Raw genomic sequence first — 22,968 nt, 5'->3', positions numbered from 1 at the left:
TAACGTCACAATCAAGCGTGGAATGGTAATTACGAAAAGAACGATTCCAAAGTAGGTGCATTTTTTTTACTTTTAAAGTTCATTCACTGAGCCACAACCAGTCGTTTAGCTGGAGTTTATGATGATTAACGAAAATCCCTGTTTGATAGATAAATGACTGCATGTTTTTATCTCATTACAGAACACGGAAACCGAGGCATCATCTTCCTGCGATTCAGTACCTTCCTTCCTGTTACCTTTTAAATAGAATACCAAAAGACAAGGTTAGGAAAAATACCTCCGAATTCAAATTTTATCGAACCCTGAAATTACCTCTGTCCTGAATAATCTCTAAGAACAACCGAATTGGAATTTGAATGTTACAGTTTTTGCGGAGGGAGGAAACCGGAGAACCCGGAGAAAAGCCTTCCCTCGGAAAGATCGGCTCCGAGGAATCCTCAATTCCAATTTGTCCTCGTTCCTTCTCGTGACTGAATCAAATTTTGTCAGCTGTAATCATTTAACATGACGTATTCGTTTGTTTGTTATGGTAAAAAATTTAAACCTTTTTGTGTGTGTGTGTGTGTTCTGTGAATAATTTTATGCCTCATCTAACACCAAGAAAAGGCTTTAACTACCAAAATTGGTTTTGATCAAATGTCATTAAATATAAATATGATATAGTTGCCCACTTAATTGAAATAAAGTTTATTGATGTTCGTTAATATAAATCCAAAGTTTTATATTTTCTAGTGATTTTATAGCTAGTTGTGTGAGTATATCTTTATACAAAGAATTAATTATAGTCTCGGGGTCCCTGTGATTAGACACGTTGCCATGGCTACATTGTTCCAAAATGGCGTCCCTTAGTTTAGGGTTGTTCTGGAGTGCGTTCTAAAATAACGTTCTTCTACAATAAAATGGAAATGTTAGAATACTGCAAGACTTATAACATAATGAAATCAAGCTTTCCTAACCCAGGGTCTTCTGAATTGTCATTACAGGACGCTGTTCTCTCCGAAAATAATGGTCAAGTTCAAGACCATGAGAGGAATGTTGTTGTGGAAACATTACATCGAATCCCGTCAAGACCTGGAGATTTTTCACTTTATCATTCAATAAAACACTCAAGCAACAATTCCAGTGAATCAGGAAAGCAGCTTAGTCCTTTAAGAGAAATTTCCCGGAGTAAAACAATGGCTTCGACTGTAAAAACACAGGCTCCACGCGAGGCACTCAGCTTCGAATCCGAGTTGACATTTGCACCAAAGTTGAACGCTTTGAGCATAAAACTTGCAAAAATACGAGGAGAAAAAAGAAGAAATTCTGAAGTCAACCGTAAGTCTTCTAGCATTACTACTACAGATGAAGCTATATTTACATTCAAGCCAAAAGTGAGCTCAAATAGTGTAAAAATTGTGCAGAATTTGAAGACAACTTTTTTGGATCGTCAGCTGATTCACATGAAGAAACAAAGACGTCATGTAAGTGTGAAACAATCTTGACATTAAATATTTAATATTTATTCATTATCGTTTTAGATGGTTTTTTAATTCTTTCTATTGAAAGTTAAAACTACAGGACTTTACAATTTTTAACGCGATCGGTACGAGAAAAGCAATTCTGGTCGCTAACCCGCCCAGGGGTCGCTAACATAAACAAATCATAAAACATGAAATCCTTCAATACAAAAGATTCCAATAAAGATTAATCGCGATTGGAATAATTATAATTAACTCCAAAATGTAAGAATTTTACAGTATAATATTGGCAATTAGATATTTATATTTGCTTCATCTTTGTACAAATATGTATTTTGGTGATGTATATCTAGCTCCTTTAAACTTGTATCAATGACTGGTGCATTGTTCTTTAAGTAAACATTCTTATGATAATTTAATTCTAAGATGAAAAATATCATTTGTTTTTGTTGAAATGCTAAGTGCGATGGCATTGTATAATTCAATGTGAATGAATATTTTTAAATCTGTGAACGTTGTATCACGCTAAGCTTTATATTACCAAGTTTTTGTACATAAATGTACTGATTATACCCCTTGCTTTGGTATAAAAGATATCTTTTATATTTTTAACATATGTAAATGTTCGACAACCTACTGGTGGTAGTCAGAAGTAATGAGGAAAGAAGCCACATAGCTCTTTAGTAATGAATTTTTTTTTACCCTTTTTTTTTACTTTTTGCATCATTTTCTTTATTTGATAAAATACTGATAGATGAAGTGGAGGGAAATGATAATAATTTGGAAATGAAGATGAAATTTTTAAATATCATTTAAAGCAAAACAAAAGAAAGGAAGATTAGATGAATAAATAAATGAAAAAGAAAGAATAAATGAATGAAAAAAAATGCTATAATTTCCAAATAAAGTTTCTGAAAAATTATATCCTGCCTTTCCGAAGTCTCATGCCAACATGCTAAACATCTTTAACATGGAAATATATTCAAAAAAATTTGTATATTAATAATTAAAGAAATTATATACTTTCCTGAAGCTTTGATTGGCTTATCAAAAAAATAATATCTAACATGTATCATTTCTTAGTGTCGTCTTACACAAACATAAACTCTGCTTTTAAAATAATCATAGAAAAATAGTATTCTTTATATAATTTCTCATAATTTTGGCTTTGAAAACTTCAGTCCATAAGGTGAATGGTACAACATACTTCAAATAGATGATGATCATAAGCAGCAAACTTCAAAGAAATAGAAAATTTAGCAATTTATCCTAGTTATTGAGTGTGTATTTATGATATCTATTCTCGTATCCAAGCTTTGAGCTTTTCAAAATTTCACTCAAGAGGTATGTATATAGAATTAGTATTACGATTTATTTTTGATACATTTTATTTGTGACGTATATCAGGTTGATAAAGACGAAACTAGTTTCCATAAAGAATTTTGATTTTTAATGCATATGATATTATTTCAAAGGTTTAGAACTTTATATCATGAAAAAGGGGAAATAAGGCATTTAAATTATCATTGATATTTTGAACAAGTTTTAGAATTTAGAAATAATTTGGCAAAAAATGGCAAAAAATGTTGAATTCATGGAAATTTCAAATGCCAAGGATATAAATTCATTGCATAAATTTTCCTTGCATGAATCTCATTTTCAAGACCTCAATATAACTCTCTATATATATTATATCATTATATACCTTATAATATATAATTATATTTAATACCACTGTTTTGATGATTTTTCCTTTTTTTCTCCTTTATCCCACTTTTTCCATTTCATTGATCATACAATTATTGCTAATTATACTATCTACTGAAGTATTTACAGGATTTTGTGCATATTTCCAATAATATTTTAACCATTATTTTATCTAAATGTCCAGGAGTATAATTCCATGCTTTGCTACAATTTTTGAGATTGAAATTCGACTGAGAAAATGCAACTGAGGACGATTTTGTATCTGATTTTACAGAATTCTTATGTGTGATGATTTCTGTTGTGTTGTTCCTTGTTAATTATTTATAATTAATGTTTCCTTATCATGCAATTCTCTGCCTTCATGTTTATTCTACATTATATGAATTTTCTTCGCCATTTTAAGCCTTGGCATTAGCACTTCTGTGCAGAGTATTCATCTTTTTAGTGGGGAGTGGGTGGCTGTCAAATTTAAGGGGGTCATTAAAAAAATTGCACAGCATATTTTTAACAAACAGGAAGAAAAAGAATGGAAGGGTCATTTTTTATGCAACGATGGAGAAGGGTGTCATTTCTGGTATGGGTCAGCAAGTGAATACTACCCCCCCCCCCCCCTTCCCTGATGAACAAAGAATGTTCCCTTAATTAACTGTTTTTTCCAACTGAATTTCCACCCATATTCTTAATGCAGGTTCATAAATATATCCTCATTTTATTGTATCTTTTGTTGATTTAAGATTGACAGTTTTGTGCTCCCAATCCAAGGCAAGGCAAGACTCAGTCCAGTACAAATGAATAGATCAAGGACAATAAAGACCCAGAGATCAAAAGAATTTAGTAGTTCTGTTGAAGAGGTAAGGGACATTGTTGCCGAGAAATCAGAGAAAACCCTGATAGCGAGGGAGAGAACAACACATTAACAAATTCTGTTCACATGGAATTTAAAAGGCAGTGGTGAAGATTTTTAAAAGTTGAATTTTATCGCTTTTCAGGAGAATGAAAATCATGATGTTGAACAAGATGATGCGAATCAAGATGGTGAAATAATATCAACAACTAATGGTAGTAAACGTAGTGAAAATGCTGATGATGAAGAAGGAAGGAAGAAAGAGAATGAAAACGAGGAGGAATCCGAACACAATGAAAATGGAAGTGGAAACTTAAATGAATCAGAAAGAAAAGGAAATACTAATCGTACCAGTACAAAAACCACCAAAACAAAACAAGAAAGCTTAGAAAAAGTTAGTCGTTTTAAAGACGAAAGTCCTTATAATCAATCAGTTGAAAATTTGTCTTTAAAGAGACAAAAACGAGTTATTCGCGCGCATCAGCGCGGAGCTACTTATCCAGCGGGTACCAACAAGACTAGAGCAGAAAGCGAGGGCTGGAACAACAGTACGAAGGTAGAAGAACCTAGAAATCCAAGTACCAGTACTGCAATAACCAAGAAGAGTAATCATTCTCGAACCGCTTCACAACCGCAGTTCACGGGAAAGATGAAATACGATAACCCACTGTTTGAGAAAGTAAGACATGCGAAGGAAGTAGCGGAAAGTGCTATCAGGGTAAGCTAGTTTGATGTTTGCAGTATCTTTAAATAGAGCGGTTTTTGTATGAGTACAAAATGACATGGCAAATTCGCAGCCGTACTGTAGCCGTATATACGGTTACCGTAACCGTAACTACTCGTTGTAGTTGGATGGATTACTGGAAGATAATGGGAAGCCATTTCAATGTTACGGCATGTCGTATACCGTGTAGGTGCTGTTAGTCATTACCATGCGTTTCCCACTTTAACGATAACCTTTCTTATGGGAGGCCATTTCAGCGTTACAGCATATCGTACCGTGTACGTGCTATAAGTCCGTGCCGTATGTTTCCCATGCAATAAGAGAAAACCGCTCTTGCACGCGCGGAGTTTTGTAGACGTCAATCAAGGCGTGTCCATGACATTTCACATGCCCTTCGAAAACCTATAGTTTTCCGATATTGTCGTGGAAACAATTTGATTGACGTCCACCAAAAAGCCCTATGTGTTGCGATGGCAAATTGTGCGCGCGTGTAATTGGGAACAAAACGAATAACTGATAGAGCTCACATGGGCTTAATAAGTAACACTCTCGCCCCTCCGAGCCCTGTAAATATTGGTGCGCAGTAAGAATTACTGGTATGTGGTGTCGAGAGTGAGACTGTAGCTCACCACTTGTTGATAATAAATACTGATTTTTTTCAATCCTCAGCCCCTAAGTCCTCTCCCCAAGCACAACCCCCGGGTGTTCTGCATTCCTTGTATTTATGTTACGTGATCTTATTTGAACGCACTTTTTTTGAAACAGAACAAGCGAGTATTTATCTGTCATGGTCCTTACCCAATAGTACGCGCAGCCTTGAGACGCCGAGGCTACGTGGAAAAGCACTACAGCCCTTTAATCAAAGCCAAGAAGGGGAAGAATAAGAACAACGAAAGTGACGATGATGATTCCTGTGATAGTGGTGATGATAGTGATGAAAACCCGTCACCTAATGGCTCTCCGCGAGGCAAAGAAAATAACTCTAAACCACTGGCTAGGACTAAAGCAAACGGGAACAAGAGGAATAGCAAGTCAAATGGAGGGAAGAAGGACGACGATGGTAGCAGTAGTGATGATAGTAGCTGTAGTGAAGATGATGATGACGATGATGACGATTCGGAGGATGAGGATTGGAAGGCTGGGTACGAAGGAGGTGGACCTAACAGTGAGTTTAATCTAATGGTAAGTTAATCCAATAGAGTTTTTTAAATTTTGACGTAATCAGGGTCCGTCTGCTCGCGCGCGCGTCCTGTGTGCAGTCATAAAGCACGCGCAGGGTTGACAAAACACTAGAGAAGTGTTAGGAGAAGCACGACGCGGAGCGCAGTGCTTCTCGACACTTCTCAAGTGTTCTGCCAATCCCCAATTCCCACGCAGCACAGTGAGCAAGTTTTTTTATTTATTTTATAAAAAGAGCGCGTGGGTGCTGTGTGCTGTGTGTTCTCATAAAGCACGCGCTCCCAACCAATTACATTGAGATTTATAACAGTTATTTTACAATATATTTTGTACCCAATATACAATAATAATATTTTTTCTGCCATTTAGTCAAGAATGGTTCGAAATGCTAATGCATCATTCATATGGACCATCAGACGAGACGATGTGGACTTCAAATTCTTAAGAAAGGTAATTTGAAAAAATATTTTTTTATTTTCAATTACCCTCTGCGCAAAAACCAACTTTTAAGGCATACGTCATGTTTACTACTTTCTTTTAAACTCCAAAACATTTCGACGGATGTAGGATTCGAGTTTCCATGGTTACACCTCTGGTAACGCCCTCGGTCTTGTATGATTGGGAAGATGGTCCCAGCCCAGCTCCAATTTTGACAAATTCCAATAGTCCCAGCCTATGTTTTGCTCAAATCTCAATCCCAATCGCAATCTCAATTTTTGGGGGGGGGGCTTGGGAATCCCATTCTCAGTGCATCAAATCCCATTTTCCCAGCCCAAAAAATACGAATCCAAGCTCTCATTTTACTCCTTCAGGACCCTCTGGGAATGATTAATTTTTGATGTGCTTTTCCTTTCAGGATCAAACTGTCAACCATTTTTCAAGAGCATATTCCTTTACTACCAAAGTGAGTTCGATCAAAGTCTAGTAGAGCAGTTTTCGTATGACTGTGAAAAGCTCAGTGCCATATGCATGCCGTGACCGTGATGTCCTCGATTATTTTAATTAGCGAATTTTGTCGCGCGAAATGTGATTGGTCTGGAAGTACCGTGACCGTGACCGTGACCGTGACCGTGACCGTGACCGTGACCGTGACCGTGACCGTGACCGTGACCGTGTTCATGCCATGTTCCGGGTAATTGATTGGATGAAGAGTAAATTCACCACCATGTTCGTGTTCGTTCCGTGAGCTTTCCACTGTCATAAGAAACCTGCTCCATGCAGTGCAGTACAGCAGCAATACGAGTAGGAATAAGAATGAATGTTCTCTCTCCTCTCGTTCTCCTCCCCCTTCTCTTTCGCCCCTCCTCGCTCATTCAGTACTGGCGGACCTGACTGGAATCGATAAATATATTATTATTGCGCGCGCTTTTAAAATATACTCGTCTACAATTCGAACTAAGCGAAATTGCAAACACTTTCACACCCACAATATAAAAGCATACGTTTTTCCACATTAATTTTGTTTTGTGTCCAGAAGTTCCTAGCTTTGATACTTCAAAGCTAGCAAAATCATTTTTACATTGAATCCAAAATCAATTTTACTTCAAATCTCGTTATGAACAAGTGCGCTACTTTGATAACGGGTTTTGTGTTATCCTAAGTTATTTCGGATTGTATTTTGACTCTCAAATAATGTATAGCTAATGGACAGTCTCTGCTACTTGGTAGGTTGGGATATGCACAAACCTCCGTAATCTGGCCTTCTACGAAGAAGACGATCAACTGTCGTTCTTTCCGAGGTGTCATCGATTAGGTGTTGAGGAGGATAAGTTAGATTTTATAGGTAAGTTGTAGAAGTCAAGGTAATGGGAAAGGTCATCTATCTGGACAGTTCAATGGATTCCACGTCAATCAAAGGCATAATTCATTCATTCAACATGGATTTTGAACAACTTAATGAGGGGAAAAAGAGAGTAAAAAAGTGCGCATTATTCGCTAGGAATCACTCTTCATCACCATACAAAATTAGAATCTAGTTTTGGATAAATTTGCGAAGCTCATTATTATTATCTATCAGAAAAAAATATTTGAAGTGACATTTGCGTGATTCAATTGACAATCAAGAGTTAATTTATTCATCCCACATTAAAAACGCATATTTTACAGCCACCACTCCCCATAAGGGGCTCTTCCGTGAGGTTCCCTCCACACGCACCGCCACTACATTCTCAGTATATTTACAACATACGACACTCAACTCATAAATTTGAATGACCTAGGCCCCGTCCACACGTATCCGCAAATTTGTGTATCCGCAAATTTTTTTTTGCGGATATGGGCTGCGTCCACACGTGTCCGGGAATTTTTGTATCCGTATCCGCAAACTTTCGAAAACGGTCTCCATACGTGTGGACAGTCGTATCCGCATTTCGAATACGCTGACGTAAACACGATTTTGCGCATGCTCAATAAGAAAATCTGTCAAAGGGACTAGGAACTAGCGTGCATCAGGGCGGATCAAGAAATTTCCGGATACGTGTGGACAGTGAAAACGATTAAAAACAATTCGAATACGCTGCGTGTGGACGCGAACATTTTCGTATCCGCAAAAAAAAATTTGCGGATACAGAAATATCCGGATACGTGTGGACGGGGCCTTAACAAGCTTTAGAATAGAGCATTATTGGAGCAGAAAGTTTACTTTTGTTTTGTACAATCCTTTTAATCAGATGATTTTCGACTGTGCTCTGCTATATCTATCATAAAATGGGTCCTGTCACGATACTACGATGGTCCAGATACCCAAAGCAACCTACCTAGTATAAAGACCACTGAAAACGAAAACACAACATCCCAGCGCGGTAATCCTGTGGACGCAGAGAGACGCCTTGTTGAACTCGCTAAAGGAAATGTACTACCTGTCAAGGCCCTAACCTTGAGCCTTGAGACATGCCGGGAATTCCTTAGATGTCGAGAACACTTTGACATTGATGACTCCTTGGATAAAGTAAGTTATTATTTTTATCGTGATAATCGACGTTCGACAGTGACGTAGTGAGTGGTGGGAAGGATTCAGGCGGGAACTTTTGGCGCCAAAACGCGCGCTCGCCTGCTAACTAGCTTTGGGACGCTACACGACTGAAATTAGAGGAATGTAATGTTGATATTTATAATATTAAAAACTATCATAACCAACTTTGTATTTTTAGAAGCCAGTAATCTCAGATAATGAATGGGATCAGATTATTGAGTTTTCGTATCAATTACGGTAGGTTTAACAGTTTTGTTATTTTCATTATTTTTTGCAATTGCTCTTTTTTTTGCATTTGTCTTTTGTGTTTACTTATTTTACGAGTAATGTGTGTGTCAGCAGTTGTCGTATGACTGTCAAAAGCTCACGGCATGAACACGGTCGGGACACGGCAAGGGATACATCAGACCATTCCCATTGCTTGATAATTTACTCTACATCCAATCAAATACACGAAACACGGCATAAACACGGCCCAGACACGCCAAGGTCACAGTAATGTCAGACCAATCATATGCGCGAAAGGAAATCAGACAATCACATCTGTCACGACACGGCACGCAACGGCACTGAGCTTTTCACTCTTAGAGCAGTTTTCGCATGACTATGGGAAGCTCACGGCACGAACACGGTTATGACACGGCAAGGCGTACGCCAGACCAATCACATTGTACGAGAATTTACTTTTCATCCAATCAAATGTCTGAAGCACGGCTCGGAACACGGCGCGAACACGGTCACGCCAATGTCACGGCACTGTCCGACCAATCACATTGCGCGAGAAAAAAAATCCCCCAATCAAAAGTCTAGAAAACATCACGGTCACGCCAAGGCACGCATACGACACCGACTTTTTCACAGTCATACGAAAACTGCTCTATAGGAAAACTGCTCTAGGGATCAGACGGAGGGACGATGGATGCTACTTCATGATCTATTGAAGAAATAGAAAACGCGCGCGCGCGTGCTGTGTGCAGTCATAAAGCACACGGGGGTTGGCAGAACATGAGAGAAGTGTTAGGAGAAGCATGATGCGTAGCGGAGTGCTTCTCGACACTTCTCGAGTGATCTGCCAATCCCCAAGTGCTTTATAACTTTACACAGAACAGCAAGCAGGTTTCTTATAAAATACCAAAAACATGAATGACGAAACTGAAAGTACGCGAGCGTGCTGTGTGCTCTCATGAAGCACGCGCTCCCAACCAATCAGAACGCGAGATTTAGAACAGTCATTTTATAATAGATACTAGTGTGCGTCACCTTAACTTTCTTGAGTTGTACTTTAAATGCAGGCAACAAGGATCGCTAGTGGCCAACGCCTTTCCCTTTTATCAAGAATGTCAGAGCATCTTCAATAAGGTAATTGAACCCAAATGTAACTGAAGCAATTCTTAAATCTTCAAGCACTTGCGAAGACAAGGACCTCTTTCGCTTAGCCGAATGGGTAGTAATAGAACTCTAAAGGAACCAAAGATCAGCCCTACAAGTGTTTTCAGGGTGCGCGCGCTTTTGTTGGGCTTTAATATGAACCTAGTCTTCTTATCTGGGGATCAAAATAAAAGAAGAACAACAATTCTTTACTCTCACCCTAAGATACATTATTTACAATTTATATGTATATACACTTATTTCAATAAAAGTAGTCACACCTAAAAAGCTACAGGCCGGCAGTTTCTCTCTCTTTTTTCTTTTTTTTTTTTTTTTTTTTTTTTTTTTTTTTTTTGTCAGGGATTATATATACTTATTTCAATAAAATTAGTCACCTGAAAAACTATAAAGCTGAGACCGACAAGGATTATGGGTAGATATATTTTACATGTTTCAACCGCTTGATAACTGTTGATGGACTTGAGATCTTCTACCAGTTACAAGTTGACCTCCTCTGAGCATCCTAAACTGCTGCAGTTTGTGTCGAAACCTTTACTTGTTGGATATGAAATATTTCCCATCATTCTCATCGATCACAGCTTTCTAGATTTTTGGTGACTAACTTTATTGAAATAAGTATATAAGTCTGACTGTAAAAAGATGAAAGTCACTCAGTATAACTATGAAGCTAATCGAGTTAAGCAACAAGTCGGTTATTAAAAGAATTCCCTTTCTTTCTTTTGTTTGGAGCCCAAGGTGGGATCAAGTTTGTCCAAAGGATCTATTCATGTGGATATTGATATTTTTCTATTTATTCAATTCTCAACTTAAATCCCAATCGATTTTTAGATAATTTAGTTCATGCGCTCGTGCTTATGAATTGTTTCTTATCGTTTTGCATTGCAGTTGAGAGAACACTTACCTCAGTGTGATATCGATGGTCAGCGGAATATATGGATAGTGAAGCCTGGGGCTAAATCACGTGGTCGGGGTAAGGATTTTTATTTATGGCGCCACATTTAGAGCCTGTGTGCTGATCATTTGACTTGATCTTCTATAGGTATTACGTGTATGGATCGCCTTGAAGATATCCTCAAATTAACGGGCAATATCGTTGGGCAGAAAGAAGGTCGATGGGTCGTACAGAAATACATAGGTAGGCCAGTTTGAACACTTCAATTCTCTTCGCATGGGTTTCCTGTGTAGCCTATGTAATGCGCATGCGCTGCGCGTCACGATAAGCGAAACAAGAGGCGTCGTTTCTTACATACTTAACGAAGTCGGAGAAGGAAAAATTATAAGAAAGTTCTTTATAAGTGATTCTATTCTTACTGGTCCAATCGTGGCTTTGTCGCGTTCTAGCATTCTGACTGGATGAGCAGAAGCTTTGCGCACTTAGATTGGTTTTAACTAGTGTTGCCATTCGACCTTGTACCATACGTTTTAAGGTGCCTCTTAGCAGTTTTTCTGACTACACTTCTGATATTTGAAGTCCCTAGTCCAACATCTAGTATGAAAATCTGATCGATCCATTTTGATCGAGACACCTTAATATAGCGTTCATGTGACTTTGTGTATGGGAGTTATCATTATCTAAATATCAATTTGAAAGCAGTGGTATCTATATCTTTATTTGATCCCCACAGAGCGACCATTACTGATATACAAGGTCAAGTTCGACATTCGTCAGTGGTTCTTGGTTACAGACTGGAACCCTTTGACCATCTGGCTTTACCAGGTAAGGTTTTTTAGGAGTTTATATCAATGGGGTATTGGTCCTATGGTAGCACATATGCCATTCTCCCTCCCCCCCTAAACCCACCTCCTTCCCCTCCCCCTCCCTCTAAAATAACCATAAATTGCAAAAAGTATTATTTTATGGAATGAACTTAGCTAACAGCTTATTTTGTTATTTTTTTTAGGATTGCTATCTTCGATTCTGTTCTCAAAACTTTTCACTTGAGGATTTCCATGTGTGAGTAAAGCCCTTACCGATCTTTACGTTCGTTCGTTCGTTCGTTCGTTCTTTTGTTCATTTAACTGTTTGATTATGGCGTTTACTACAAGCACTTGTACAGGGAGCCTTTTATTTGAACTTATTTGAACTCTCTTCCATCCATCATTAGGAGTATCCATCTGGCTAACAACTCGGTTCAAAAGAATTATGAGAACGATAAAGTGAGAGACAAACGTCTGCCAGACGAAAACATGTGGTCGAGTGACGATTTCAAAGCATATCTAAAGTAAGAAGACATCTACTCATTTGGTGAAGCCTATTTTTCACTAGCAAACGAAGCTAAGCGAAAATACAAGCACCCGTTCATTGTAAAAGCTGTTGGCTTTGCGCAAACACGAACGCAAGAGAAAAGACCAACATTTCCATTTTTTGTGCTTGCGCTTACGTTTGTGTATGCGTCACTTGTCAAAACCAGGCATAAAGGTTTTTTTATACTCGCTTTTGATGTTGCTCTTAAGATCCAGACACAAGCTGCAACTGTTGCGCATTCTGTACACGACTAAAGCTGCATCGCATGTCTAGCTCTGCAATGATTGCACGCGTTCCACGCAACATTGAAGCGAGAAGTACCCGGACTGATTTCTACTTCTTCAGCGTTGCGCGCAATTGGTTTTATGTTTTCATTTCGTAATGTTCTGTTGCTCTTGTTTTTATTGATACTGTTGCTGATACTGTTGTTGTCGCTACTGTGTATTATTTCCTTAGCACTCTTTCCTCTTTCCATTTGATAGCCAGTAAAAAGTAACATGCATATGAGATCAAATGTTTCTTATTGTTTCTTACTAATTTTCTTCCTTTTTTCCAAAAATATAGTAAGAAAGACTTGGGAGATATATGGGACAATGTCATCTATCCAGGAATGAAAAAAGCCGTCATCTATGCTGTAAAATCTTGTCAAGAGATAGTGGAGTACAGAAAGGTAACTTTCTTGCCATGTCACCTGCCATGGTCTGGCTCAGGTCGTTAGTTATAATAGTTGATAATAAAATCCCCCAATTCCTTCCAGAACTCGTTCGAGCTGTATGGAGCTGACTTCATCCTTACAGATGATTACAAACCATGGCTGGTAAGGAGAAGCGTTTCCTTCTAAGATACGAAACAAACAAACGGACAGACAGACAGATAGACAGGGGTGAGACAGACACAAGTCACACAGGCAAACTGGCGGACAGACAGACAGACAGACAGACAGACGGACAATCAAGAAGGCTCACCGACAAACAAGCAAGAAAGCAAACAAATAACAAAACGAAGCACAGACAAACAATTAATCAATAGACTTTTTTCTAAGATAGGAAACGCAGTGCTTTCTAGTTTTGACTTCGGTACAGACACCCTCAGTTTATCGCGTCTCATTTATCGTTGTTCGTCCCCATGCTACAATGTCTACAATGAATTCAAATCTATCACATATATCGAACCCAGAAAAAATGCCGTAAGATGTTGGGTCGATATCTTATTGTGTCCATTATTAACAACAATTGTCATTGAACTGCAACCATTAATAAACTTAAGTAGTTCACTGCCGATAACTATTTTTTAATTAAAATTTCCAAGGTTGCATCAAGGATTTATGGTATCTTTACTTTGGCTTGTTGACTCTTGCTTAGTTGTTTGATAGAGACACACGGTATAGACGTTTCGGTCTGATCTCACACCTTCTTCAGTTAAAAGAACATTAGTTTTGCGCGCGCATTTAAAATCTATTTTTACTTTTGTTTTTCAATAGATTGAAATTAACTGTAGTCCAACAATGGGGGCGAGTACAGGTGTGACTAGGAAGCTGTGCGCTCAAGTCGTAGAAGACACCATGAGAGGTGAGAAATGATGACTCATTATATTAGTTATATTCTGCTCGTAGCTTCCTCGGCTTCAGGCAAATTCTACATTTTGGGTTCCTGTGTAGTACCGTGAAGCATCTCAGTTTTCCCTCTTCCCAATCTCTTTCCTCCTATATAGAGGCTTTACACCATCACGTGATGGGAGCCATGACGGGAGGCACAACAATAGTCTTTTTCCACTGTAAATCAGATTAGACCAGATTCAATTGTTCCTGTCTCCTATCATGGCTGCCATCACGTGATGGTGTAGGAAATCAATTCTGCATTATGACGATCAACTTCTTTCTTTTTCAGTTGTACTGGACAGACGAGAAGACAAGAACTGCGACACTGGCCGATTTGAACTCGCGTACAAGCAAGTAAGTTTACACAGTTATGTTAGAGAAGATTTCGTATGGCTTTGAGAACCTCTGGTAAGGACGTGCTGTATCGTGACGGTGCTGTATTCGATTATTTTGGTTGGATAATCTTGCACGCTGTGATTGGTTTAGTCAGTATGTGATAGGACACTGACGCTGACTGTCATACGAAATCTATAACCCACAGTTCTCCAAACACTTATTTTAATTTCATGGGATTTTGAAACAGCTTTCATCCTCTTGTCAACAGCCCCTTATAAGTGCTCCTCCCTATATTGGAGTCAACCTGGCTGTCGAAGGACAAGGAATTCGCAAGCACGGTGGACAAGTACGGCGGGCCTCCTCGTCTGCTAAAGCAACTACCTTATCTCGACCTCGGGACATGAAAAACGTCCTGAATGATTCAACAGAAGAAAATCAGCGCCAAAAGCGAGAATACTCAAAACTACAAAGTAGTTCTACACGAAGTTTGGAAAAGAAAAGCGAAGGCACTTGGGCAACTGGAAGCTCAGGGCAACTGCAGGCGCCTACAGTAGAAGAGAAAATCTCCAAACTAATGCCAGCTAGAAATAGAAATGGTAACCATGGAGATGTTAAAGGGAACTCTCAGACGCGTGTGTCACGCCCTATGACCATCCCCAAAGCAGTGTTGCGCTACTCCACTGATTCCAATAATAATATGCAACGAAATTCACAGTTGCCTATATCAATAGGCCCTGATCATTGAACATAGGATGATATCAAAGGATTGCTATGGTTACGTTATGAGTCTTTCAGTGGGACCAACTCAGATGACGTCGACTGAGCTTAGTAGCGTAGATGGCACGTCTGAAATCTTAAGACATAATTTCCCGCAAAATTTTACGCGCGCGTGCGGCAACAAGGCTCTTACTCTACCACCAAAACCGGCACAAAATATCAATACATCTCTAAATCTCTCAAAAATCAAATCAAATTAAATTAAATAACTATATTAGCAAAAAGGGTAAAAGTAACATGTTCCTTTTTATTTTTTTCAAAAGAATTTGAAAGTAAAATATATTTGACGGGTCCGAGTGAATAGCACAAATATTTTTTTTCCAGAATAAAATTCTCAATTTCAACAATTTCAGTTATTTTTTTTAACATTGGCCTAGCCATACCGATATTTTTTCACTTCAAAATTAAAATTCTGAATGTGCATTAAATATTCTAACATGTGTTAAGGATATTCCATTATTTAACACAAGGTATTTATGTTAATGTAAAGACTATCAATGTAAATAAAGTTTGAAGTTTATAACAATTTTTTTTGAATAAGTCGTGCGTAGGTCCCTAGACCCTAAACAAATGTCCACCACCCATGGCCACTGTTTTGAGGGTCCTGTAAGGGTAAAATGGGAGCTTCGATTCGGCTTTTTGGGCTGGGGAAATGGGATTTTATGCACTGGGAATGGGATTCATAAAGAAAAAAACTATTAAAAATGGGAATGGGATTAATTTGAGCAAAACAGGCTGGGACTATGGCATTTGGTCAAAATGGGGTCTGAGAAATGGGATAAGGACCCTCCTTCAGAGCCCTCTCTTTTTACAAACTTGAGGCTAAATAAAATTATTTAAGATACTTTGGCAGGAGTTATTGTTTTTAAATCCATCAGAAAGGATGCGGTCAATATTTGGTTATGCCCAAAACCCAAACCTTAGCAATTAAAGTAACGCAATCCTCTGGACGCTCCTCCCCCCAAAAACAATGATATCGTGTGACTTAATGTATTTTAAATTGAAAAGTAATATCTTATATTAAAGCTTGGCTTCAAATAAAATTTTAAGTTGTCTAAGCGACTGTTTCAGTTTCTAATAAAGTGGAACCTGACTTATTCCATTGAAACGGAAAATAACGCACTCCGCATTCCATAAACACCACAACCCCGTGACACCCCAGTATACAAGATGGCGGCTCAAGGATATGCTTCACCTTCTGCTCCTCCGGTGTTTAGCGAGGTTAATATGACGTATAACGAGTCTTCAGGATTCTCTAACTCCATACCAGCCACTCAAGTAGAAATACACGTCTCATGCAGGTGAATTATAAAGCTATGGGTTGAATTTTAACCTAACATTCTGGCCTCACAGCATCCCACTTACGTTACTAGAACTAATTACCTTCCTCTTACAAAAACAAAGTTAAAAAATGCTTTGTTTTAGGGTTTCTGTTCTGAATATAAGTTCAGATATAACCAAGGTTGATTCTTGTTTTATTCATTTTGAAGAAAATTTAAACAATTAATGCAAAATTGTAACTAAATTCTTCATTCAAAACGTTAACTAAGAAAAAAAAGTTGGTCTCTAAAAGTCATTAAAAATTGTTATTTTATATAGCTCCTAAAAAGTTTATATAGTGTTATTTATTATGTAAATATGTCGTCAGACACGAAGAGTATCAATGTAGGCCAGTTTCTATCTTTTGTTCACGGTAAATACGTCGTTTGTTAAAGTGTTTTTGATATTATCATAGGGATCTTGCTGATATGGATGTCTTCTCCAAGTCAGACCCTTGTAAGTAATGAATAATATTAAACTTTCATGTAAATTTTAATATCTATTTGAAGAACTTGGTTTTTACTGAGCTGTAGAATAGTTAGTAGATTAAAAAATGTATCTGATTTCTGTTTTGTTTCTTGTGTGCCTATTTGACCATTAATCACTCAAACAAATTTACAAAAATTATAATTTGTATTTAAGAAATTCAAAGATTTTTATTCCAATATTGCAAATTTACATTTTGAAATATTTGGCAAAGAACCTCTATGAATGTCACAGAAGTGTTTTAAGTTCAGCTGTTTGCACCCTTAAAATTTTCAACCAGAATATATAATTTATAGAAGCATTTATCTCTTTCCTCACATGACTTAAATCATTTGATTGGTTTTTAATTGTGTATATTACCATCAATTTACTAAATTTGGCAATTTGTTTGATTAGCATGACATGAGATAAGTATACATGTCAATGATAAAGGTATTCATTAATATACAAAATGTCTGGACCCTTGCTGAATATACATGAATTCATATCTATAATCATTATCGTTGTTGTCATGAATTATCATCAGCATTCTCATTGTGACAAGCTGTCGTTGTTATTATTATTATTATTGTCATATTATTTTATTAATGTTGATATTATTGATTTATCTTTATTATTATTAAAGTATTATTTACTGAGTCATTATATTCTAAATATTCATATTTATGTTCATTTTATTATTACTTTTAAATAGCGGCATATATGTTACAGCTTCTTGTTTGGTAGCCACAAAAGAAGTATACCTCTTAATCTAGCTTGAGTATATTGTTTTACCATTTCAGACCACATGTCATTTCTTTGAGAATATAGATTCTTTGTTTGAGTTGTATTCATATTTGTGTCTATTCTCATGTGCAAGCTTTATAAACAAAAAGATGATACTATAGGGAATGACATGGTCTAAGATGGGAAAACATTACACCTGAGCTTAAGAGGTCTATTAGCTCTCTCGAAATCATTACATCACAGATGGATAGTCACCAGCAAGCAGCCAATAAACTGACATAAATTTGAATAGAATAAGCAAGGATTATATTCACAAGTGGTTGATAATCTTTCTTTATTGATTCAGTTGTCGTTATGTACACACAAGGAATTGGCACCAAAGAATGGAGAGAGGTCAGACATAACTATCGAACCTTATAATTAATGACTGGTTAAAACATATCAACATATGCTATGTCTGGGAAAAAAAGGATTTTTACAGCTGGCTTGTCTTTATACAATATCACAGAAAACTAGGTTGTTACAATTGCACTTTGAACTGCTTATTTGTGTTGCAATCTTTGGTCTGGTTTATTATTATTTTTAGTTGGGCTACCTGTGATAAAAAAATTTAAAAAATTGGGTAGCCTGTGTCTTCAGTGTGTGTTGACATGCTACACATGCTCTGGTTGGTAGATAAATGTGCTGTACTAGTAAACAGAGCATGGTGCTGATGCCATCTACACATGAGCAGCCTCTTTCTATCTAATGAAACAAATACTGAAACAGCTTTTTTCTGTGCATTATTCAGCAAGTTCCGAAAGCACAAAGAAGTGTGAATAGGAGCATAAGATATAAACAAGTGCTTTTATTTTGACCTATATATATATATATATATTGATTTGCAATTTCTTGGGTTTGTTTTTCATTGGGGGGGGGGGGGGGGGGGGGGAGGGCTGGGGTTTAAGAAGCAGTACACATGGGCCATCAATAAAAAGGGTCAAACCTTTTTATCTTTGATAAAAGCTGTTTCGTTGTTGACTGAATAGACTGATAGCGAAAGGGGACCCTACAATCTACCAGCCCTCCCCCAATAGAAATCAACCTTCCCATAGAAATGTTGTTTATCCCTTTGTCTTTTTCCTTGTTGTTTAGTTTGGTAGGACAGAATACATTATGAACAACTTGAATCCAGATTTTGTCAAAACGTTTGTGATTCACTACTTTTTCGAAGAAGTCCAAAAACTGAAATTTGAAGTGTAAGCTGTTATTGATTTTTCCATTTTTTGTTTCTTTCTATTTCTTTTCTTTTTGTTTCTGTTTCATTTTCATTCTTAATACTATTTTCTTTGCCAAATTATATGAAAAGTGAATTTCCCATTTTTCATTCCATTTATGAACATGGAGTGCAATTATTGCTTTGGCTTCTAACAAAGTGTCATTTCAATTCCTAGATATGATGTGGACAAAAAATCTACTCGCCTTGAAGATCATGTTGAGTATTACTAAGATAACAATGATGATGCATGATATATAATGATAATGATTTATGGTGATGATAAGGATTGTGATGATCATGATTGGGGATGATGATGATGCATGATGGTGATTCGATGATGATGAGTGATGCATGATGTTGATAACAATAGATAATATTATATTGTAAATATTGTATTATTTAACAAAAAGTAAAATAAATGTTTGATTAGGTTAATGCTTTATTATTAAATATTAACTATCTATTTATAAATGTTTTTTACGTTCTTGTAGGATTTTATTGGTTCAGCAGAATGTACACTTGGGTCTATCATAGGAGAAAATGGTGGTCGACTCGAAAAAGCACTCACGTGAGTTCCCCCTCCCCTTCCCCCTAGAAAAACAAACATTTATGAATTCAGAAATTGAATGTCATTTAGAAATTCATGTCTTTTGTATTTACTTTTAGCAATAAAGACTTTAATAAGAGCAGAGGAAAAATTATTTGTAAGTATATAAATTTTTTTTTTTTTTTTGAAGAATTATTTTATATTTAGCCAACGTTTCATTTTGTTTTTACATAGTGACATGTGAAGAACTAAGTGCATGCAAGGTAAAAATGATTTTTTTCCTTTTTTTTCCTCCCCTTTTTTCCATTTATGTTTTCTTTCATTACCAGTAATTAGTTAGTCTTTGATTGACGTCAAATCCAGTGAAATGTGCAGGACTCACTTCAGATATTAAATGCATTTTTTCCCATGATAGATATTCATAGTAACTATAATAAACTCTGCAAACTTATCAAACAAATGCACTTTTGGCGCTCTTTCTTTGAAGCTCACGAACGCGTCCAAACTTCATGGGAGATGAATGGATTATCTCTTTGATTGACGTTGAATCTAGTAAAATGTTTGAGAACTAACTTCAGATAAATAAAAATTTTTCTGATTTCTAATTTTGTACAGTGATTGTAAAGTTTTTCTTGGTGAAAAAACGTACTTTTTGAAGCTCTTTGCTTGAAGGTCATAAACTCGTTCTAACTTCATGCGAGATGAAGAAATTATCTCTTTGATTGACGTTTAAACCAGTAAAATGTGGCAGAACTCACTTCAGATAAATAGATTTTTTTCTCATCTATATTCATGATAAACTCTGCAAATATATCGAAAACTAGTTTTATAGTGTCAAGTTCTAATTTTGTACGGTAATTAGAAAGTTTTTCTTGGTGAAAAAGTGCACTTTTTGAAGGTCTTTGCTTGAAGGTCATAAACTCGTTCTAACTTCATGCGAGATGAATAAATTATCTCTTTGATTGACGTCGAATCCAGTAAAATGTCTCTGAGAACTCACTTCAGATAAATAGATTTTTTTCTGATAGATATTCACAATAAACTCTGCCAACTAATCAAAAACTAGTTTTATTGTAACAAGTTCTAATTTTGTATGGTGATTGTAGTGTGTTTGTTGGTGAAAAAACGTACTTTTTGAAGCTCTTTTCTTGAAGATCATGAACTCGTTCAAACTTCATGCGAGATGAATAAATTAACTCTTTGATTGACGTCGAATCCAGTAAAAGGTTGCAGAACTCACTTCAGATAAATAGATTTTTTTCTCATAGATATTCATAATAAAATCTGCAAATATATCGAAAACTAGTTTCATAGTGTCAAGTTCTAACTTTGTACGGTGATTAGGAAGTTTTTCTTGGTGAAAAAGCGCACTTTTTGAAGGTCTTTGCTTGAAGGTCATAAACTCGTTCAAGCTACATGCAAGATGAATAAATTATCTCTTTGATTGACGTCGAATCCAGTAAAATGTCTCTGAGAACTCACTTCAGATAAATAGATTTTTTTTCCTGATAGATATTCATAATAAACTCTGCCAACTAATCAAAAACTAGTTTTATTGTGACAAGTTCTAATTTTGTACGGTGATTGTAGTGTGTTTGTTGGTGAAAAAACGTACTTTTTGAAGCTCTTTGCTTGAAGCGCATTGACTCGTTCAAACTACATGCGAGATGAATAAATTATCTCTTTGATTGACGTGGATTCCAGTAAAATGTTGCAGAACTTTGCAGAACTCACTTTAGATAAATAGATTTTTTTCTGATAGATATTCATGATAAACTCTGCAAATATATCGAAAACTAGTTATATTGTGACAAGTTCTAATTTTGTACGGTGTTTAGAAAGTTTTTCTTGGTGAAAAAGCGCACTTTTTGAAGCTCTTTTCTTGAAGGTCATGAACTCGTTCAAACTTCATGCGAGATGAATAAATTATCTCTTTGATTGACGTTCAATCCAGTAAAATGTTGCAGAACTTTGCAGAACTCACTTTAGATAAATAGATTTTTTTCTGATAGATATTCATAATAAACTCTGACAACTAATCAAAAACTAGTTATATTGTGACAAGTTCTAATTTTGTACGGTGTTTAGAAAGTTTTTCTTGGTGAAAAAGCGCACTTTTTGAAGCTCTTTTCTTGAAGGTCATGAACTCGTTCAAACTTCATGCGAGATGAATGAATTATCTCTTTGATTGACGTTCAATCCAGTAAAATGTTGCAGAACTTTGCAGAACTCACTTTAGATAAATAGATTTTTTTCTCATAGATATTCATAATAAACTCTGACAACTAATCAAAAACTAGTTATATTGTGACAAGTTCTAATTTTGTACGGTGTTTAGAAAGTTTTTCTTGGTGAAAAAGCGCACTTTTTGAAGCTCTTTTCTTGAAGGTCATGAACTCGTTCAAACTTCATGCGAGATGAATAAATTATCTCTTTGATTGACATTCAATCCAGTAAAATGTTGCAGAACTTACTTCAGATAAATAGATTTTTTTTCTCACAGATAGTCATAATAAACTCTTCTGTATTATCGGAAATTGGTTTTAGAGTAACCAGTGCCAATTTCTTGCGATGGTTTAAGTGTGTTTCTTGGTGAAAAAGCGCACTTTTTGAAGCTCTATGCTTGACGCTCATTGACCCGCTCAAACTTCATGCGAGATGAATAAATTATCTCTTTGATTGACGTTTAATCCAGTAAAATGTTGGAGAACTAACTTGAGATAAATAGATTTTTTTCTCATAGATATTCATAATAAACTCTGCAAACCTATCGGAAGTTAGTTTTAAAGTAACCAGTGCTAATTTCTTCCGATGGTTGTAGTGTGTTTCTTGGCGAAAAAGCGCACTTTTTGAATCTCTATGCTTGAGCCATAAACTTGTTCAAACTTCATGCGAGATGAATAAATTATCTCTTTGATTGACGTTCAATCCAGTAAAAGGTTGCAGAACTCACTTCAGATAAATAGATTTTTTTCTCATAGATATTCATAATAAACTCTGCAAATATATCGAAAACTAGTTTCATAGTGTCAAGTTCTAATTTTGTACAGTAATAAGAAAGTTTTTCTTGGTGAAAAAGCGCACTTTTTGAAGGTCTTTGCTTGAAGGTCATAAACTCGTTCAAACTACATGCGAGATGAATAAATTATCTCTTTGATTGACGTTCAATCCTGTAAAATATTGCAGAACTCACTTCAGATAATTTTTTTTCTTCTGATAGATATTCATAATAAACTCTGCCAACTAATCAAAAACTAGTTTTATTGTGACAAGTTCTAATTTTGTACGGTGATTGTAGTGTGTTTGTTGGTGAAAAAACGTACTTTTTGAAGCTCTTTGCTTGAAGGTCATGAACTCGTTCAAACTTCATGCGAGATGAATAAATTATCTCTTTGATTGACG

At 36.3% G+C, this 22,968-nt stretch overlaps 2 protein-coding genes across 5 annotated transcripts in view; both read left to right on the top strand.

Annotated features, from left to right (window-relative positions):
- Nucleotides 1–806: 806 nt before the first annotated feature.
- LOC116301436 (tubulin tyrosine ligase 3) lies at nucleotides 807–15,755 on the top strand. Of its 2 annotated transcripts, none has more exons than XM_031710494.2 (20): nucleotides 807–1,463; nucleotides 3,902–4,018; nucleotides 4,157–4,729; nucleotides 5,501–5,917; nucleotides 6,284–6,364; nucleotides 6,771–6,818; nucleotides 7,583–7,697; nucleotides 8,584–8,861; nucleotides 9,064–9,122; nucleotides 10,178–10,244; nucleotides 11,160–11,244; nucleotides 11,314–11,409; nucleotides 11,900–11,991; nucleotides 12,176–12,228; nucleotides 12,380–12,496; nucleotides 13,084–13,189; nucleotides 13,277–13,336; nucleotides 14,000–14,087; nucleotides 14,406–14,470; nucleotides 14,721–15,755. In XM_031710494.2, the coding sequence occupies exons 1-20, from the start codon at nucleotides 900–902 to the stop codon at nucleotides 15,195–15,197; spliced, it is 3,558 nt and encodes a 1,185-aa protein (XP_031566354.2). In that variant the 5' UTR covers nucleotides 807–899; the 3' UTR covers nucleotides 15,198–15,755. The 2 variants fall into 2 exon arrangements, with proteins under 2 accessions (XP_031566354.2, XP_031566355.2); XM_031710495.2 differs by lacking the exon at nucleotides 807–1,463 and adding an exon at nucleotides 2,681–2,804.
- Nucleotides 15,756–16,393: 638 nt separating this feature from the next.
- Nucleotides 16,394–22,968, top strand: part of LOC116301423 (copine-8) — an 18,014-nt gene continuing 11,439 nt past the window's right edge. For 2 of the 3 annotated variants that reach the window (XM_031710476.2, XM_031710477.2), the window contains exons 1-8: nucleotides 16,394–16,530; nucleotides 16,965–17,005; nucleotides 18,108–18,154; nucleotides 18,896–18,999; nucleotides 19,195–19,234; nucleotides 19,511–19,587; nucleotides 19,686–19,723; nucleotides 19,801–19,829. In XM_031710476.2, coding sequence (XP_031566336.2) covers nucleotides 16,400–16,530; nucleotides 16,965–17,005; nucleotides 18,108–18,154; nucleotides 18,896–18,999; nucleotides 19,195–19,234; nucleotides 19,511–19,587; nucleotides 19,686–19,723; nucleotides 19,801–19,829 — 507 coding nt within the window. In that variant the 5' untranslated portion in view covers nucleotides 16,394–16,399. The remainder of the gene's footprint in view (nucleotides 16,531–16,964; nucleotides 17,006–18,107; nucleotides 18,155–18,895; nucleotides 19,000–19,194; nucleotides 19,235–19,510; nucleotides 19,588–19,685; nucleotides 19,724–19,800; nucleotides 19,830–22,968) is intronic. The other variant, XM_031710478.2, reaches the window with a different exon arrangement.

Source organism: Actinia tenebrosa, unplaced genomic scaffold (assembly GCF_029948245.1).
Source record: "Actinia tenebrosa isolate PJP-AT-01 unplaced genomic scaffold, QUT_ActTen_1.0 PGA_scaffold3__52_contigs__length_22856419, whole genome shotgun sequence".
Lineage (NCBI taxonomy): Eukaryota > Metazoa > Cnidaria > Anthozoa > Actiniaria > Actiniidae > Actinia > Actinia tenebrosa.
Note: the sequence above shows the minus strand (reverse complement) of the source record. Positions and strands in the feature narration are given on the sequence as shown.

Bases quoted from the DNA above. Each gene is read 5' to 3' on its own strand.
- LOC116301436 (XM_031710494.2), top strand. From the start codon at position 900: ATGGAAATGTTAGAATACTGCAAGACTTATAACATAATGAAATCAAGC. The intron at 7,698-8,583 runs GTAAGTTGTAGA...CCTTTTAATCAG, and splicing joins GGATAAGTTAGATTTTATAG to ATGATTTTCGACTGTGCTCT. The intron at 11,992-12,175 runs GTAAGGTTTTTT...TATTTTTTTTAG, and splicing joins TGACCATCTGGCTTTACCAG to GATTGCTATCTTCGATTCTG.